This window comes from Ranitomeya variabilis, chromosome 1 (genome assembly GCF_051348905.1).
Source record: "Ranitomeya variabilis isolate aRanVar5 chromosome 1, aRanVar5.hap1, whole genome shotgun sequence".
In the NCBI taxonomy this organism is placed as follows: domain Eukaryota; kingdom Metazoa; phylum Chordata; class Amphibia; order Anura; family Dendrobatidae; genus Ranitomeya; species Ranitomeya variabilis.
This window is the reverse complement of record NC_135232.1, coordinates 357,805,722-357,825,651: the sequence shown is the minus strand read 5'-3', so window position 1 is coordinate 357,825,651 and position 19,930 is coordinate 357,805,722. Positions and strand designations below refer to the sequence as shown.

Below are 19,930 nucleotides of genomic sequence, written 5' to 3'. Positions count from 1 at the left end.
GGGGGAAAAAAGAGCAATTGGGGTGCCAACACTGAGGACTGTACTTTGTGTGGTGTTAAGATGGAGGAAGAGGAGCAGAGGCCACTTGATGCAGATCTTGCCATCTACTGGAGCATATGTTCTTTGTGGCCCTCATCCACAAAGCGTACCGTTGTACGGCTGCCAAAGAAAGGGAGTGGTGCTGCCTGTCCAGTAACAGAAGATGTAAAAATGCTGCACAAATTCTGACTGCAGCAAAACAAACCAACTTCTCATCCCTCATATCATACCTGTCTCACAACCCTAAACAGCTATTCAGTACTTTCAATTGTTTCCTGCGTTCACCAGTTCCCCCTCCCTCTTCTCTCATCTCAGCTGAATACTTTGCTTCACCACCTCTGAACTTGACACAATAAGTCCCACCTCATTCCAAACTTTACCACAGTCTTCATCCCAAGCCTAACACACCTCTTCAATTTTAAAAAAATGGGAAAAAATACTCTCCGCAGCTCCTCTGATGTAGACACACTCCCTGCCTTCATCAACTCATTTCCCTGTCCCCTGCTAATCATACAGCACCGCTATTCTAGCCAAAGTCATAACAAAAGCTTTAGTGGAAGCATGTTGGTTTACTGAACTGTGACTGAATTATGCTGACTTTGAGTAAAAATGCTTGTGAAAAAGAAAACTATTCTGCATGTTCTACATTTGTGCAGAGTTGTGCAGAGATTGGCAAACGTTTTCCAAACAAGTTCACTCATCTCTGGTCCTGACTGAGTCCTTTAAAATTATACAGTTGTCAAGATTTGCACTGCTGTCTATTTAAAGCCTTTGAGACTGAAGGAGTTAGCTGAGCCCACTACCTGGCTTTCTCTGTTAGTGTTAAAGACTGTCAATGGGGAAACAGTGCACAAGCTCAACCAGCACTCCTTTTATAGAGTTGTTCGCAACATCTCTGTTGAGGAGTGCTCCACTCCTGGGCCTCCCAAATTCTTAATTGATAGGGCCTGGTCCTTTTTCTAATTGTCACTTCAGGTCATTAATTCTGTGTGAACAGGAGCTGTTTTCTAGAAATAAATGTCGCTAATGAGAGATGGCCAGAATCAGGAGCTACCATGCTACAAATCCAGATCAGCCTCAGTGTAAAACTGTGCATGTTTATCCACTGCTTGAAGTTATCATTAAAATCCAAAGAATATTTTGTAGTAGAACAGAGGCAGATTGAAAAAGCCAGTAAATTGTGTACTTGCTTAATTTTCACACTACATACCCTCACCTGCCTATACCATTTTATAAACATAGTAATAATCCAATAAATGGGGTACATGAGACTCTTAGGGTATGTGTCCACGTTCAGGAAATGCTGCGTTTTTGACGCAGTGTTGAGCCGCAGAGTCAAAAACGCAGTGTCCAGATGTTACAGCATAGTGGAGGGGATTTAATGAAATCCCGTCTCCACTGTGCATTAAAAAACGCATGCGTTTTTCCCACAAAAACGCACATGCGTTGCATTTTTTCAGAACGAGGCATGTTGCTACAATGAGCAAAATTCGCAGGAACACCGCAGGTGACCTGCCAGTGACCTCAGGTGCATTTTTGGTCAGGATTTTACCTGCATAAAATCCTGACCAAAGCCTGAAGCAAACCTGAACGTGGACACATACCCTTAGTGTATGTTTCCATGTTCAGGAAACGCTGTGTTTTTGAAGCAGCGTTGAGCAGCATGCATAAAAAACGCAGCGTCCAGATGTTACAGCATAGTGGAGGGGATTTAATGAAATCCCGTCTCCACTATGCAGTAAAAGATGCATGCGGCAGACCCGTGAAAACACACATGCGGCGCGTCTTTTAAGAACGCAGCATGTCCTTACATTGCAGAAAAAACGCAAGGACACCGCAGGTGACCTGCCAGTGACCTCAGGTGCAGATTTGGTCAGGATTTTACCTGCATAAAATTCTGACCAAATCCTGAAGCAATCCTGAACGTGGACACATACCCTGAGGGTATGTGCACACGTCTGGATTTCTTGCAGAAATTTCCTGAAGAAAACCGGAAATTTTCTGCAAGAAATCCGCATTTTTTTTTGCGTTTTTTTTCCGTTTTTTTCGCGTTTTTTTAGCATTCTGCAAGCGTAATTAGCTTGCAGAATGCTAAAGTTTTCCAAGCGATCTGTAGCATCGCTTGGAAAACTGACTGACAGGTTGGTCACACTTGTCAAACATACTGTTTGACAAGTGTGACCAACTTTTTACTATAGATGCAGCTTATGCAGCATCTATAGTAAAAGATAGAATGTTTAAAAATAATAAAAAAAATAAAAAAAATGCTTATACTCACCCGCAGACAGCTGATCTCCTCACCGGCGTCCGTTCCGTATAGATGGTGTGTGTGCGCGCAGGACCTTCCATGACGTCGCGGTCACGTGAGCGGTCACATGACCGCTCACGACCAATCACAAAACAGTGACGTCATCACAGGTCCTTCACCGCACACCAGCTACAGGAACCGAAGCGGCAGCATGTAGCGGAGAGGCGGGAAGACATCGAAGGTGAGTATAGGACTATTTTTTATTTTAATTCTTATTTTTTGACCACTTATATGGTGCCCAGTCCGTGGAGGAGAGTCTCCTCTCTTCCACCCTGGGTACCAACCGCACATAATCTGCTTACTTCCCGCATGGTGTGCACAGCCCCGTGCGGGAAGTAAGCAGATCAGTGCACTCCTAGGTGTGCGGAATCCCTGCAATTCCGCATTTTAATGAACATGTTGCTTTTTTTTCCGCGATGTGATTTTTTCGCGGAAAAAAAGGCTACATTTGCACAAAAAATGCGGAATACACTGAAAATAATGGGAGGCATATGTTAGCGTTTTTTTCGCGTTTTTATCACGTTTTTATAGCGAAAAAACGCGAAAAAAACGCGAAAAATACTGAACGTGTGCACATGGCCTGAGTCTTGCCATCACTGGGATCTCCTTTTGTGAGACCCTCAGTGATCAGCAACTTATCACCTGTGCTATCCAGATACATCATCTTCCCTCATAACACCTTTTTGACCATCTTACTCCACTAGAACTTTTTGCTATAGATTTCACCTGTACATTGCACCATGATTGTCCATATCAAGCATGTTAAAGGGCCACATTCTAATAAATGGTTACACTGAGTCAGTCAGAGCAGGGGTTAATCTTTTTTGCTGCTTTGTGCTCTGAAGTAACAGTGGGATTCTCTTTTAAACAAATTAACAAATATTAAAATGGTTAAATTATTTATAAGCCACAATAATCACTGTTTCTGACTGTCTGTATTAGAGATCAGACATCAAATGTCATTTTAAATTGGAATAAACTGCATTTTTATTTATCTTCCTCCTCCTGTTTCCTGCACTTCCCTGAAAATTCACTCTCAAAACTGATCAAACCTATCATGTATACATATGCCAGCTTATTAAAAAAAAGGCCAGGTTCACATTGCGTTAAAGCAGCCTGATCAATACATGCATTAAATGGGCTGCGTTAATGCAAGAGCCGACATGCCATTGCGCTAGCACAGATAGAGCTAGCAGATGCTCTATCTGCGCTAGCAGTAACGGACCCAGAAACGCTGCAGCCCGCGTCCCAAGGTCCATCACTCAATGACGGCACATCGCTAGTGCACGCCCATTTTGGGTGTGCGCTAGCGATGCGCCCGAAATAGGGCTTAATGGCGGATTTAACAGACTGCTAGCATGTAATGTGAACCCAGCCTTATACATTGCTGTGTATTTTATTTGCAAGTGTTTTGTTTGCTTGTGTAACAAATCTATTTGTGTCATGAGGATGCTATTCAGTACTGTAAATACATAAAGGCCAAGTAAAATTTTCAAAACGATTAAAAGGTATCCTGGCAGTGTTGTTGAAGACTGCGCAATATATTATTTACACATCTAACTCAGCATTTGTATAAATAAATGGACTGCTCACTGTTCCGTATTGCCAACCTGAAGTAAAAGTAACGCTCATTAAATATACCTAAATGTCATCAGCCTGAAAAACCTGCATTTTGCAAATAACCAAAATGCAAGTTTTCGAAAAGTGTGGAAAAAATGCTGCAAAGAAAGAATGCTTTAATAAATGTAAGCGATAATTGTTTATTATTATTAACAAAATGCAAAGTGAATGAACAAAAGAGAAATAAAGATCAAATCAATATTTAGTGCTTCCACCTTTTGTCTTCAAAACAACATCAAAGCATGTTGCACCTGTACTTCAAAGAATTGATGCTTTGATACTGTTTGGGGTTGTCACACCAAAAAATCAATATGGTTTAGATTTCTCTTTTTTGTTCATTCATTTTCCATTTTGTTAATTGATAAAAACAAACACTTGAATTATTTAAACTTAGCATTTCTACGTTTCAGCATTTTGGCACACGTGTCTAAAACTTTTATACAGTACTCTAGATAGATGAGTAGATAGACTTCACTTTCCTATTCATGCCACTGGCAAAACCCTACAGGGAAGAATGGTTACACACCAATAAACCTCACCCATCTAGCATTATATATTTCTATATATCTAAATATAGATACATACATATATTCATAAATATACATATATATCTAAATATATATGCATATAATTATATATATTCAAACACATACGTAGTATATTCTATTTATTTAGATATACAGAAATATGTAGTGCTAGATGGGTGAGGTGTACAGTACAGGTGTGTAACCATTCCATAGTGTTTTCTTAGTGGCATGAATGAGAAAGCGTATTTCTAATCTGGGATCCAAGGGGTAACGTTTCTCCTTGTGGAGAGTGACATGCCAAGCCTGACATGCCAAGGTGAGGACGCTTTTAAGCTTGGTAGAAAGAAAGCTGCGACACACAAATGTCTTTTTTTTTTCAAATGCATCTTTCTATTGTGTAAAAATGCTAAAAAGTACAAAATATATACTTAATTGGTCTAGCCTTATTGACTTAGTTATTCTTGTAATTAACTGTCCTCCATAATCTGAATTTTCCACTACCATCTACAAGACTTTTATCGGGCCAGACCAGTTCTATGTAATGTACCACCTCAGACAAACTAGTTAATTCCCAGTATGCACAGTTTTAAGGCTATATGCACATTACATTTTTTTTCAGGTGGATTTTATCAGTAATTTATTATATTGTTTGTACATGTACTCCCTGAATTGTAAAGTGCTGTGGAATATGAACAATGGTGAAGTTGCTGTCCACAAAAAATAATTAACAGTCCATAAATGATATGTACCAAAAAGGCCATTGAAAAACACAACTAATTCCTCAGAAAACAAATCTCTCATATGGCAACATATACAGAAAAAGAAAAAAAGTAGTAGCAGAACATGATCCACGGAAATCGGTAGTCCTTAGATGACTCACTGACTACTATGGGAGAGTTTTCATGGTATGTCCTGTATCCTGTGCTGGGGATATTGTACAGGCCCTGAGGAAGGTGAGTAGTGAACATCACCTGTTGTGAATGGTGGACCCTTTGTTATCTATGTAGAGGTGTTAGCTTTCATTATAATCCTGTCTGTGATGATAACAAGATAACTACTAAAAACTGATTTCTCCAAAACAGAACTTATCAGCCTTCATTGTGAAATCTGCAAAATGTAAGTATTTTTTTACATTATAGTTAGTGATATTCAAAAGTAAAAGAAAAAATCAACAATAATTTAAAAATGTGTTTAACATAAAAACACTGAGCTGATCACACATTACTTGCAATGCCCAAACTAAGCTGATCCTTAAATTCGAACTATAATTTCAACAAACAGGCAACAAACAAGCAGAAATCAATAGTACAAACAAATCATACAATAAACTTTGTAATATATCTCATCAGATAATTCTGCATTTTTCTCCATTTTAGATCCTCTTCTCTTCCTCCTTAACTTAACTGTGAAAAAACAGCTCAAAACAAAATAGCACATTGAGATTTCACATTATACCTCCTATCATATCCTATGGCTAGAGGAGGGGAGGAGAAGTGAGGAGCAGAGATAGAAAATAGGCAGAGGCAGACACAGGCAGACTGTGCTGAGCTTTCTCTACAACTGTTTTACATTACTTTAGCTCCCCAAAGCCGGATTCACATCTACACTGCTCAGTTCTCCTGGACAAATTTCCTCTATGTTCCTGCTGCTTCTGTCTATACGCTAACTAATAAATGAAGAGCAGGAACACATCTGTGTCAAGTGCAAATTAGGATATACAGCATGAAGAGGGGAAAATTGATAGAAAATGCAGGACATAAGGCATATAATGGCCAGAGGTAGCATTATTCCTCATGTACATACACAACTTATTCTGAAAAGTTTATTGAAAGGATTGTTCCTTTTTTTAACTCTTAGGGCTAAAGAAAATTAAAAAAGACAAATAATTGTAACATTGTGCATGTTAAATAAATATTTTAACTTTAATATTGCCCATGTTAATGTCACATGTAAAGCCATGTGATTGCTTTTTAATATGAATTAATTGCAGTGTGCAAGATTACCAGATTATTCTATGTAGAGTTTACTTACAGAAAAGTTCCATTAGCCTTTATGCCACTCAGTAATAGTTGTTCAGATTCCTCTCTTGAAATACTGCCATGGAACCAAGGCATTCGTTCATGAGCAGTGGTTGCAATCAACTTTTCTAACTGAGGCTTTTGGCTGATAATTGCTTGTTCCAGAGCTTCCCCCTGTAAATTACAAAATAATAAAAAAAATAATATTAATAATGGATAGCTGGACACTTTGTAACCTGCTGTTCAACTCTATATAGCAGCACGTGCACTGAAAAACATCTTTCACAACTTAGGCTACTTTCAGACTTCCTTCGGTAGTCGCCTGTCACAAAGCGTTGGCACGACGTACCGACGGAAGTGTGTCCTTTCACATTTCCGTCAGAATTCTGGGTGAGGAAGAGAGTGAGAGCGATATTTCCTGCTGCGCATGCGCAGTATTAAAAACTGGATGCAACGTACAGAAAAACGTTCCCTTCAACGTTTTTCCCAGACGACGGGCCGCCAAAACCCGACACAACCAGTGCACGACGGACGTGACGTGTGGCCATACGTCGCGATCCGTCAGCAATACAAGTCTATGGGGAAAAAACGCATCCTGTGGGCACATTTGCAGAATGCGTTTTTTGCCCAAAACGACACATTGTGACGGATACTAAACAACGGAAGTGTGAAAGTAGCCTTCCTACATGTAAACTGGCTGGTGTTCAACCTAAGTTAAAGGGAAGTTATTGCCTATATTGTTATACTAATATTTATTTTTACCAGCTATATGGAAATTTGGAGTGGAATTCATTTTTAAAGCTGTCTATTTTTTCGATATTCTGGATTTTTTGCAAGATTTATCTTTTAACCCCTCCATGCCATGGCCGTATTTTTTTTTCCATTTTTTCATCTCCTTTTGTTCAAGAGCCATAACTTTTTTTTATTTTTCTAGTAATATAGCTGTATAGCTTTTTTTTTGGAAGCCGAGTTGTACTTTTGAAGGACGCCATTCATTCTACCATATAGTGTGCTGGAAAATGTGTTTTTTAAAGTGCAAAAAGTGCAATTTCACAATTGTTATTTGGATTTTTCATTTACCATGTTCACTATAAGGTAAAACTGACTTGGCAATATGATTCTCCAGGTCAATATGAGTGCGTAGATACCAAACATGTATAGTTTTGTTTTCATTTGTGTTGGGGAAAAAATTTTGAATTTTATAAGGAATTTTTTTTTTCTTTTGTGGCCATTTTCCGAGACTCACAACATTTTCATTTTTTGGGATATAGAGCTGATTCAGAGCTTATTTTTTGCACCGTGAGCAGATGTTTTTACTGATATCATTTGGGATTAGATATGATGTTTCGATCGCCACTCACTGCATTTTATGTTATTGTTGCAATGGTCAAAAATATTAATTATGGCGTTTAAATTTTTTTTCGTTATGCTGTTTACCATTCAGATAACTTTTATTTGATATTTTGATAGATCTGATTTTTACTAATGCAACAAAAGCAAATATGTGCATTTTGAATTGTTTTATTATTTTATCTTTAATGGGGCAAAAGGGCAATTTTAAATTTTGTGGGTTTTTAGGGTTTTTTTTCATATTTTAATTTTTTTTTTTTTCACTTTTTACTGGATTTAATAATCCTCTTAGGGGACTTGAGGCTGCATTCATCTGATCATTTTTTTTTTGCATTTTAATTGAAGAACCAATAAAGTAAGTTTTTTATTCATCTTTGTGCAATTTTCCACTTTTGGTCTCCTTATTTTTGCACATGGGCTGAAATACTTGGTGACAAATGGAGCCAAAAAGCCACTGTATCTTTGCCAGGGTATTTAGATGTAAGTCATGTACAATAACTTGAATCTTTAATCTTTCCACATAGAGAAAGCCTAGTTGTACTTCTGATGGTCCTGTTGACATAATTTAAAAAAATGCTATGCTTTAACAATGCGAAAATAATTCACTAGTAAGTCATAGTTTTGACTTTGCACTTGTGAAGCTATAAAAACTGTGCCCAAACGTGGAAGATACTAATGTTAATTAAAGGGAACCTGTCACCCCCAAAATCAAAGGTGAGCTAAGCCCACCGGCATCAGTGGCTTATCTACAGCATTCTGGAATCCTGAAAGATGAGAAAAAAGGTTAGATTATACAAACGTTAGATCAAATGGTTAGATTATACTCACCCAGGGGCGTTCCTGTTGCGGTCCAGTCCAATGGGTGTCGCGGTCCGATCCAGCGCCTCCCATCTTCTTACAATGACATCCTCTTCTTGTCTTCACATTGCTGCTTTGGCGCAGGCGTACTTTGTCTGCCCTGTTGAGGGCAGAGCAAAGTACTGCAGTCCGCAGGTGCCGGGAAAGGTCAGAGAGGCCCGGCGCCTGCACTCTGCAGTACTTTGCTCTGCCATCAACAGGGCAGACAAATTACGCCTGCGCACGAAGCCGCAGCATGAAGACAAGAAGAGGACATCATTGTAAGAAGATGGGAGGTCCCAGACCAGACCGCAACGCCCAATCAGACCGCCCGCCCAGGTGAGTATAATCTAACCTCTTTTTCTCATCTTTCAGGTTACATCGGGGGCTTACCTACAGCATTCCAGAATGCTGTAGATAAGCCCCTGATGCCGGTGGGCTTAGCTCACCTTTGATTTTGGGGTGACAAGTTCCCTTTAAATAACATTAGTATCTTCCACGTTTAGGCACAGTTTTTATAGCTTTACAAGTGCAAAGTCAAAACTATGACTTACTAGTGAATTATTTTAACATTGTTAAAGCATAGCATTTTTTTAAAATTATGTCAACAGGACCATCAGAAGTACAACTAGGCTTTCTCTATTGTACAAATAGTCCCCAAAACATATTTATAATACAATAATTAGTATACAAATAATTGTATATAGATGCTAAATTGCATCCTGAGATATAAGGCAAAAAACGACTCAGAGGATAATTAGCGAAACGGAGAAAAATAGAGTCAAAATGCCAATAATTGCAAAATTAGTAGAAACTTTATTACATAGTAAATACACACATAAAATCAATATTGTGCACACAGTGTGCACATAGCCGTGAGCAATACAATTCTAGTATGGCATCTATGAAGTGATAAAAGACAAAAACTCCAAGGCTAAGAGAGCAAACGGTGCACCTAGTCCATACATATGGGGGTCCTGTTGTACATATGGCTACTGCATGTGGTTAATATATCCAAACTAGGGCACACGTATAGGGTAGGGCGCTATATAGGATTGGTAAGTGGTAAGTATAAGGCAGGCTACAATAGGGACCAATGAACTGATTAATCACATAAAATAGTAACCAACACCTGCTGCTACCAGCCAAATGGAAACACTGGCCGAAACCTACAACCAATACAAGTACTAGCCAATAAGTAGTAACCTAAGTGCCAAAGTAAAGCAAATAGTACAGATATTTACCCATATGTCCTGGACCGGTGCGACCGCGCTCTCACCCCAAGAGCGCGGTCGCACCGGTCCAGGACATATGGGTAAATATCTGTACTATTTGCTTTACTTTGGCACTTAGGTTACTACTTATTGGCTAGTACTTGTATTGGTTGTAGGTTTCGGCCAGTGTTTCCATTTGGCTGGTAGCAGCAGGTGTTGGTTACTATTTTATGTGATTAATCAGTTCATTGGTCCCTATTGTAGCCTGCCTTATACTTACCACTTACCAATCCTATATAGCGCCCTACCCTATACGTGTGCCCTAGTTTGGATATATTAACCACATGCAGTAGCCATATGTACAACAGGACCCCCATATGTATGGACTAGGTGCACCGTTTGCTCTCTTAGCCTTGGAGTTTTTGTCTTTTATCACTTCATAGATGCCATACTAGAATTGTATTGCTCACGGCTATGTGCACACTGTGTGCACAATATTGATTTTATGTGTGTATTTACTATGTAATAAAGTTTCTACTAATTTTGCAATTATTGGCATTTTGACTCTATTTTTCTCCGTTTCGCTAGGCTTTCTCTATGTGGAAAGATTAAAGATTCAAGTTATTGTACATGGTTCCCTTTAATTTCAGCTGATGGAAACATATTATGTATGTACTACTATGTATTTATTACTATGTGGCTTGAAAACAGAAAGAATAAAATACCCAACTGTTGATAGCCCAATCAGCCATAACATTAAAACCTAGCATTGTCTAATATTGTGTAGGCTCATCATGCCACCAAAACACCTCTAACATATTGAATAGGGATAAGTGGATGGATACATGGGACTTTAGTCTAATGCCCAAATCAGTAGCACTTGGCAGCTAGTCAAGAGGTCCACAAATCTCTCATCTTCCGGCATCCTCAGCAAGATTTTTTATTAGCCAAGGCTGATGTGACATAAGAGATTTGCGGGCCTTTTGTTTTCTACAAGGTGCCACTGACCTAGATGCTGGACTGGAGTCCTGCTAATCGATCAATTCATCTCTAATGTTCATACATTCATCCCACAAAACCACTAAGATAACTGACACCAAGATATTAGCAGGAGATCCTTGAAGTCCTGTAAATTGTGTGGTGGCGCCTCCATGGATCTGGCATGTTTTTCCAGCACATCCCACAGATGATGACACCTCAAACGCTATTTTATTTTAACCATTCCTAAATATGTTTTGCAGTATGGTAGGGCATATTATCCTAACTGAAGAAGTCACTGCCCTTTAGGAATACTATTGCCATGAAGGTGAATACTTATTTAGGTAGAAGGTATATTTCATCTATGTAAATGCAATGAATCCCATGATTTTTAGCAGAACATTGCCCATATCATCACACTCCCATAATAAAACTTGATGCCATCTCCTTCTTTAGTGACACATATGCTCCCAGACATTCATAATATGTCAAATAACACATATGCTTGGGTACTATGAAAGAAGACTTACCTGTAAGTTCCATGTTTGCTGCACGTACTCTCTGATAAGATTTTCCTTGAGGTCTTCAAAGGGTCCAATTTTAGGTTGAACACCAGAAGGACGAGTGCAAGGCTTTTTCAACAAACAGACAAGTCCATTGCTTTCATGAATATGACAATTACAGAGTTCAGCCGGGGAGCTATGAGATATTCCTCCCGCTATAGCATATGTTCCACTCAACTCTCTTTCAATAGTATAGTGGTAATATTTTCGGCCATGAGATACAGATAGGGCATAGCCACCAAGGTAACTACTGCTCTGTCGCAACAAATATAGGCCATCACTGAATCCTCCTTGTTTAAGATAGTTCTCAGCTTCTTCACGCGTTATGTTCCCAAAAAAATAGGGTAACTGGTTTGTGCCTTCTGCCATTTCCTTAAGATTTGATATCCACAATAGAAGTTGTAGCCTGGGACCTATAAAATCAAAGGTAGACATTTTAGTCATATAACGTTACTAGCATTCATATGGTTTAATACAATCATTAACTAATATTATTTTAATATCAGGCACTTAATCCGACATGATATTAGAGAATTTCAAATAGTAAATTGGGGAAGAGACATACAATAGTCATATTAGGCCAACAATTCCCAATTAATCAACAAGTAAATGAGGAAGATTTTCACTTCTAGTGTACTAATAAAAAAAAAATCAAAAATCTGTTATTTTATTTTCTGCATATTGTTATGTAGTCTGCCATCTTGCCTGAGCTGCTGTTAAAGCACTACTCGAGCATTTCTTTTTTAATTACAGCTCTGGAGCGGGGCTGCTAATATAAGGTCCCGGCCTCTAGTATTATACTCACCACCCGCTGCCATGAGCTGTTCGCGATGCTGCCGCGATCTAGTGACCGCAACTTCTGACTGATCGGAAGTCAGAGGTAACAATCACACGCTTTCAATACAAGTCTATGAGAGCCAGAAAGAGGCTTTCTTAGACTTACATTAAGTTGTGACTTCCAGATCGAGCCAGCAAACACTGGAACAATCCAGCAGGTTATAAACTGCTGGAAAATAAACTGGACCAGCGCTGATGACTGCAGAAGACAGAGGATGGTAAGTATAAGACTACGTGCAGGGGCCTTATATAAGCAGCCCCACTCCAGTGCTGCAATAAAATAAATTCTTTAGTGGTGCTTAACTATTTTGCTTTATAACAGTCTCAAATTTATTATGCTTTGCCATTATACACTCACTGGCCACTTTATTAGGTACACCTGTCCAACTTCTTGTTAACACTTAATTTCTAATCAGCCAATCACATGGCGACAACTCAGTGCATTTACGCATGTAGACATGGTCAAGACAATCTCCTGCAGTTCAAACCGAGCATCAGTATGGGGAAGAAAGGTGATTTGAGTGCCTTTGAACGTGGCATGGTTGTTGGTGCCAGAAGGGCTGGTCTGAGTATTTCAGAAACTGCTGATCTACTGGGATTTTCACGCACAACCATCTCTAGGGTTTACAGAGAATGGTCCGAAAAAGAAAAAAAATCCAGTGAGCGGCAGTTCTGTGGGCGGAAATGCCTTGTTGATGCCAGAGGTCAGAGGAGAATGGGCAGACTGGTTCGAGCTGATAGAAAGGCAACAGTGACTCAAATTGCCACCCGTTACAACCAAGGTAGGCCTAAGAGCATCTCTGAACGCACAGTGCGTCGAACTTTGAGGCAGATGGGCTACAGCAGCAGAAGACCACACCGGGTACCACTCCTTTCAGCTAAGAACAGGAAACTGAGGCTACAATTTGTACAAGCTCATCGAAATTGGACAGTAGAAGATTGGAAAAACGTTGCTTGGTCTGATGAGTCTCGATTTCTGCTGCGACATTCGGATGGTAGGGTCAGAATTTGGCGTAAACAACATGAAAGCATGGATCCATCCTGCCTTGTATGGAGCATCTTTGGGATGTGCAGCCGACAAATCTGCGGCAACTGTGTGATGTGTCATGATCTCAATGGCAAGAGAACATAGCATAAGCATATATAGGAACTAGCTCTTGGAAGATGGGAACTGAGCTGACCATGAACTAAACCTAACGCACAACTAGCAGTGGCCGGGTAGCATGCCTACGTTGATTCTAGATGCCCAGCCCAGCCGGAGGACTAAATAAAGCTAGCAGAGGAAAATATTAGTCCTAGCTCACCTCTAGAGAAATACCCCGAAAGGAGACAGAGGCCCCCCACATGTATTGGCGGTGAGTTGAGATGAAATAACAAACGTAGTATGAAAATAGGTTTAGCAAATTTGAGGTCCACTTACTACATAGCAGAAGACAGAAAGGACACTTTCATGGTCAGCTGAAAACCCTATCAAAAACACCATCCAGAAATTACTTTAAAACTCTGGCATTAACTCATAACACCAGAGTGGCAATTCCCGTTCACAAGAGCTTTCCAGACACAGTAACAAAACTACAGCTGTGAACTGGAACAAAATGCAAAAACAAACATGGACAAAAGTCCAACTTATCTAGTAGTTGTCTAGGAGCAGGAACAAGCACAGAGAGGCTTCTGATAACATTGTTGACCGGCAAGCAACTAACAGAGCAGCAAGGTTATATAGTGACTCCCACATCTTGATGGGAACAGGTGAACAGAGAAGATGAAGACACCAGTTCAATTCCACCAGTAGCCACCGGGGGAGCCCAGAATCCAAATTCACAACAGTACCCCCCCCTCAAGGAGGGGGCACCGAACCCTCACCAGAACCACCAGGGCGATCAGGATGGGCCCTATGAAAGGCACGAACCAGATCGGAGGCATGAACATCAGATGCATTCACCCAAGAATTATCCTCCTGGCCGTATCCCTTCCACTTGACCAGATACTGGAGTCTCCGTCTGGAAACACGAGAGTCCAAGATTTTCTCCACAACGTACTCCAACTCACCCTCAACCAACACCGGAGCAGGAGGCTCAACGGAAGGCACAACCGGTACCTCATACCTGCGCAATAATGACCGATGAAAAACGTTATGAATAGAAAAGGATGCAGGGAGGTCCAAACGGAAGGAAACAGGGTTAAGAATCTCCAATATCTTATACGGGCCGATAAACCGAGGCTTAAACTTAGGAGAAGAGACCCTCATAGGGACAAAACGAGAAGACAACCACACCAAATCCCCAACAGAAAGCCGAGGACCAACACGACGGTGGCGGTTGGCAAAAAGCTGAGTCTTCTCCTGGGACAACCTCAAATTGTCCACCACCTGCCCCCAGATCTGATGCAATCTCTCCACCACAGCATCCACTCCAGGACAATCCGAAGATTCCACCTGACCAGAGGAAAATCGAGGATGAAACCCCGAATTACAGAAAAACGGGGACACCAAAGTGGCAGAGCTGGCCCGATTATTGAGAGCGAACTCCGCCAATGGCAAAAAAGCAACCCAATCATCCTGGTCAGCAGACACAAAACACCTCAGATATGTCTCCAGGGTCTGATTAATCCGCTCGGTCTGGCCATTCGTCTGAGGATGGAAAGCGGACGAAAAAGATAAATCTATGCCCATCCTAGCACAGAATGCCCGCCAAAATCTAGACACGAATTGGGTCCCTCTGTCAGAAACGATATTCTCAGGAATACCATGCAAACGAACAACATTTTGAAAAAACAGAGGAACCAACTCGGAAGAAGAAGGTAACTTGGGCAGAGGAACCAAATGGACCATCTTAGAAAAACGGTCACACACCACCCAGATGACAGACATCTTCTGAGAAACAGGCAGATCTGAAATAAAATCCATCGAGATGTGCGTCCAAGGCCTCTTAGGAATAGGCAAGGGCAACAATAATCCACTAGCCCGAGAACAACAAGGCTTGGCCCGAGCACAAACGTCACAAGACTGCACAAAGCCTCGCACATCTCGTGACAGGGAAGGCCACCAGAAGGACCTTGCCACCAAATCCCTGGTACCAAAAATGCCAGGATGACCTGCCAACGCAGAAGAATGAACCTCAGAGATGACTCTACTGGTCCAATCATCAGGAACAAACAGTTTATCAGGTGGGCAACGATCAGGTCTCTCCGCCTGAAACTCCTGCAAGGCCCGCCGCAGGTCTGGAGAAACGGCTGACAATACCACTCCATCCTTAAGGATACCTGTGGGCTCAGAGTTACCAGGCGAGTCAGGCTCAAAACTCCTAGAAAGGGCATCCGCCTTAACATTCTTAGAACCCGGTAGGTATGACACCACAAAATTAAACCGAGAGAAAAATAATGACCAGCGCGCCTGTCTAGGATTCAGGCGCCTGGCGGTCTCAAGATAAATCAAATTTTTGTGGTCAGTCAATACCACCACCTGATGTCTGGCCCCCTCAAGCCAATGGCGCCACTCCTCAAAAGCCCACTTCATGGCCAAAAGCTCCCGATTCCCAACATCATAATTCCGCTCAGCGGGCGAAAATTTACGGGAAAAGAAGGCACAAGGCCTCATCACGGAGCAGTCAGAACTTTTCTGCGACAACACTGCCCCAGCTCCGATCTCAGAAGCGTCGACCTCAACCTGAAAAGGTAGAGCAACATCAGGCTGACGCAACACAGGGGCAGAGGAAAAACGGCGCTTAAGCTCCCGAAAGGCCTCCACAGCATCAGGGGACCAATCAGCAACATCAGCACCCTTCTTAGTCAAATCGGTCAATGGCTTAGCAATATCCGAAAAACCAGCAATAAATCGACGATAAAAGTTAGCAAAGCCCAAAAATTTCTGAAGACTCTTAAGAGAAGAGGGCTGCGTCCAATCACAAATAGCTTGAACCTTGACAGGATCCATTTCAATGGAAGAGGGGGAAAAAATATATCCCAAAAAGGAAATCCTCTGTACCCCAAAAACACACTTAGAACCCTTCACACACAAAGAATTAGACCGCAAAACCTGAAAAACCCTCCTGACTTGCTGGACATGAGAGTCCCAGTCATCCGAAAAAATCAGAATATCATCCAGATACACAATCATAAATTTATCCAAATAATCGCGAAAAATATCATGCATAAAGGACTGGAAAACTGACGGAGCATTAGAAAGACCAAAAGGCATCACTAAATACTCAAAGTGGCCCTCGGGCGTATTAAATGCGGTTTTCCACTCATCCCCCTGCCTGATTCGCACCAAATTATATGCCCCACGAAGGTCAATCTTAGAGAACCACTTGGCCCCCTTTATGCGAGCAAACAAATCAGTCAGCAACGGCAATGGGTATTGATATTTAACAGTGATTTTATTCAAAAGCCGATAATCAATACATGGTCTCAAAGAGCCGTCTTTTTTTGACACAAAGAAAAAACCGGCTCCTAAGGGAGATGACGATGGACGAATATGTCCCTTTTCCAAGGACTCCTTTATATATTCTCGCATAGCAGCATGTTCAGGCACAGACAGATTAAATAAACGACCCTTTGGGTATTTACTACCCGGGATTAAATCTATGGCACAATCGCACTCTCGGTGCGGAGGTAACGAACCAAGCTTGGATTCTTCAAAGACGTCACGATAGTCAGACAGGAACTCAGGAATTTCAGAGGGAATGGATGATGAAATGGAAACCACAGGTACATCCCCATGAGCCCCCTTACATCCCCAGCTCAACACAGACATAGCTCTCCAGTCGAGGACTGGGTTGTGAGATTGCAGCCAAGGCAATCCTAGCACCAAATCATCATGTAGATTATACAGCACCAGAAAGCGAATAATCTCCTGGTGATCCGGATTAATACGCATAGTTACTTGTGTCCAGTATTGTGGTTTATTATTAGCCAATGGGGTGGAGTCAATCCCCTTCAGAGGAATAGGAGTCTCCAAAGGCTCTAAATCATACCCACAGCGTTTGGCAAAGGACCAATCCATAAGACTCAAAGCGGCGCCAGAGTCGACATAGGCGTCCGTGGTAATAGATGACAAAGAGCAAATCAGGGTCACAGATAGAATAAATTTAGACGGTAAGGTGCAAATGGAAACAGATTTACCAAGCTTTTTAGTGCGCTTAGAGCATGCTGATATAACATGAGTAGAATCACCACAATAGAAACACAACCCATTTTTCCGTCTAAAATTCTGCCGCTCGCTTCGGGACAGAATTCTATCACACTGCATACTCTCTGGCGACTTCTCAGTGGACACCGCCAGATGGTGCACTGGTTTGCGCTCCCGCAAACGCCTATCGATCTGAATAGCCATTGTCATGGACTCATTCAGACCCGCAGGCACAGGGAACCCCACCATAACATCCTTAATGGCATCAGAGAGACCCTCTCTGAAAGTCGCCGCCAGGGCGCACTCATTCCACTGAGTAAGCACAGACCATTTACGGAATCTTTGGCAGTAAATTTCCGCTTCATCTTGCCCCTGAGATAGGGACATCAAAGTTTTTTCTGCCTGAAGCTCCAAATGAGGTTCGTCATAAAGCAACCCCAAGGCCAGAAAAAACGCATCCACATTGAGCAACGCAGGATCCCCTGGTGTCAATGAAAAGGCCCAGTCTTGAGGGTCGCCCCGGAGCAAGGAAATCACAATCCTGACCTGCTGTGCAGGGTCTCCGGCAGAGCGAGATTTCAGAGACAAAAATAATTTGCAATTATTTCGAAAATTCTGAAACCCGGATCTATTCCCCGAGAAAAATTCCGGCAAAGGAATTCTCGGCTCAGATACAGGTGCATGACAAACAAAATCTTGCAAATTTTGTACCTTCGTGGCGAGATTATTCAAACCTGCAGTTACACTCTGAAGATCCATTACAAACAGGTGGACACAGAGCCATTCAAGGGTTAAGAGGAGGTAAGAAGCAGCTAGACAGCAATTAAGGGCTAGGCAGCAAAACTCTGAGGGGAAAAAAAAAAAAATTTCCCTTCAACACTTCTTTTTCTCCTGCTTCAGCCCAAACAATTAACACTTTGCGGGCCGGTCAAACTGTCATGATCTCAATGGCAAGAGAACATAGCATAAGCATATATAGGAACTAGCTCTTGGAAGATGGGAACTGAGCTGACCATGAACTAAACCTAACGCACAACTAGCAGTGGCCGGGTAGCATGCCTACGTTGATTCTAGATGCCCAGCCCAGCCGGAGGACTAAATAAAGCTAGCAGAGGAAAATATTAGTCCTAGCTCACCTCTAGAGAAATACCCCGAAAGGAGACAGAGGCCCCCCACATGTATTGGCGGTGAGTTGAGATGAAATAACAAACGTAGTATGAAAATAGGTTTAGCAAATTTGAGGTCCACTTACTACATAGCAGAAGACAGAAAGGACACTTTCATGGTCAGCTGAAAACCCTATCAAAAACACCATCCAGAAATTACTTTAAAACTCTGGCATTAACTCATAACACCAGAGTGGCAATTCCCGTTCACAAGAGCTTTCCAGACACAGTAACGAAACTACAGCTGTGAACTGGAACAAAATGCAAAAACAAACATGGACAAAAGTCCAACTTATCTAGTAGTTGTCTAGGAGCAGGAACAAGCACAGAGAGGCTTCTGATAACATTGTTGACCGGCAAGCAACTAACAGAGCAGCAAGGTTATATAGCGACTCCCACATCTTGATGGGAACAGGTGAACAGAGAAGATGAAGACACCAGTTCAATTCCACCAGTAGCCACCGGGGGAGCCCAGAATCCAAATTCACAACAGTGATGCCATCATGTCAATATGGACCAAAATCTCTGAGGAATGCTTCCAGCACCTTGTTGAATCTATGCCACGAAGAATTGAGGCAGTTCTGAAGGCAAAAGGGGTCCAACCCGTTACTAGCATGGTGTACCTAATAAAGTGGCCGGTGAGTGTATATTCCACAGCGTTTTACAGACATTATCATCACTGTCTCCATTGGGGCTCACAATCAGATTGTCTTTAGAATGTGGGAGGGAACCAAAGAACCTGGAGGAAACCCACGCAAACACGGGGAAAGCATAAATACTCCTTGCAGATGTTGTCCTTGGGTGGATTTGAACCCAGGACTGCAAAGCAACAGTGCTAGCCACTGAGCCACCCTGCTGCCACAAGTATACAGGTGTCTTAATGTGACTTATTGACCTCTATAGGGTCGTAGGAGAGTTTATAGGCCTGATCTGTGAACAATGCAGAGCTCATTATAAAAGGAGGGAATAAGGTGACCTCACTGATTGTGAATGGTGGATCCTGTGATATCTACATATAGGTCCTATGGGTACCATGGTAGGGTAGCTGAATTTTGACAGAATATAACCAAAATAAACTTCTGGATATCTTAGAATAGCACGCAAAGGTACATCAGAGGGCTCTTGCGCCTTTATGAGAGCCCATTTACATCTTTGGAGAAAACATAATCACAATATGGCCATGTGCATAAGCCCTTACAATGATGTCTTATGGATGTAGCCTTAGATAATTGCTTCCCAAATTGTTCATGCAACTTATCTTTTCATTGTGGCTTCATTTTTTGGCAATTTTTTTGTAACCCTTTTACCCCCGAGGGTGGTTTGCCCGTTAATGACGGGCCAATTT

At 41.6% G+C, this 19,930-nt stretch overlaps 1 protein-coding gene across 5 annotated transcripts in view; it reads right to left on the bottom strand.

The window, feature by feature from the left end:
- SYK (spleen associated tyrosine kinase) overlaps nt 1–19,930 on the bottom strand; it is a 286,906-nt gene that overhangs the window by 155,551 nt on the left and 111,425 nt on the right. For all 5 annotated transcript variants that reach the window (XM_077299920.1, XM_077299917.1, XM_077299921.1 and 2 more), the window contains 2 exons: nt 11,422–11,867; nt 6,526–6,686 (listed from right to left, as the gene is read on the bottom strand). In XM_077299920.1, coding sequence (XP_077156035.1) covers nt 6,526–6,686; nt 11,422–11,823 — 563 coding nt within the window. In that variant the 5' untranslated portion in view covers nt 11,824–11,867. The remainder of the gene's footprint in view (nt 1–6,525; nt 6,687–11,421; nt 11,868–19,930) is intronic.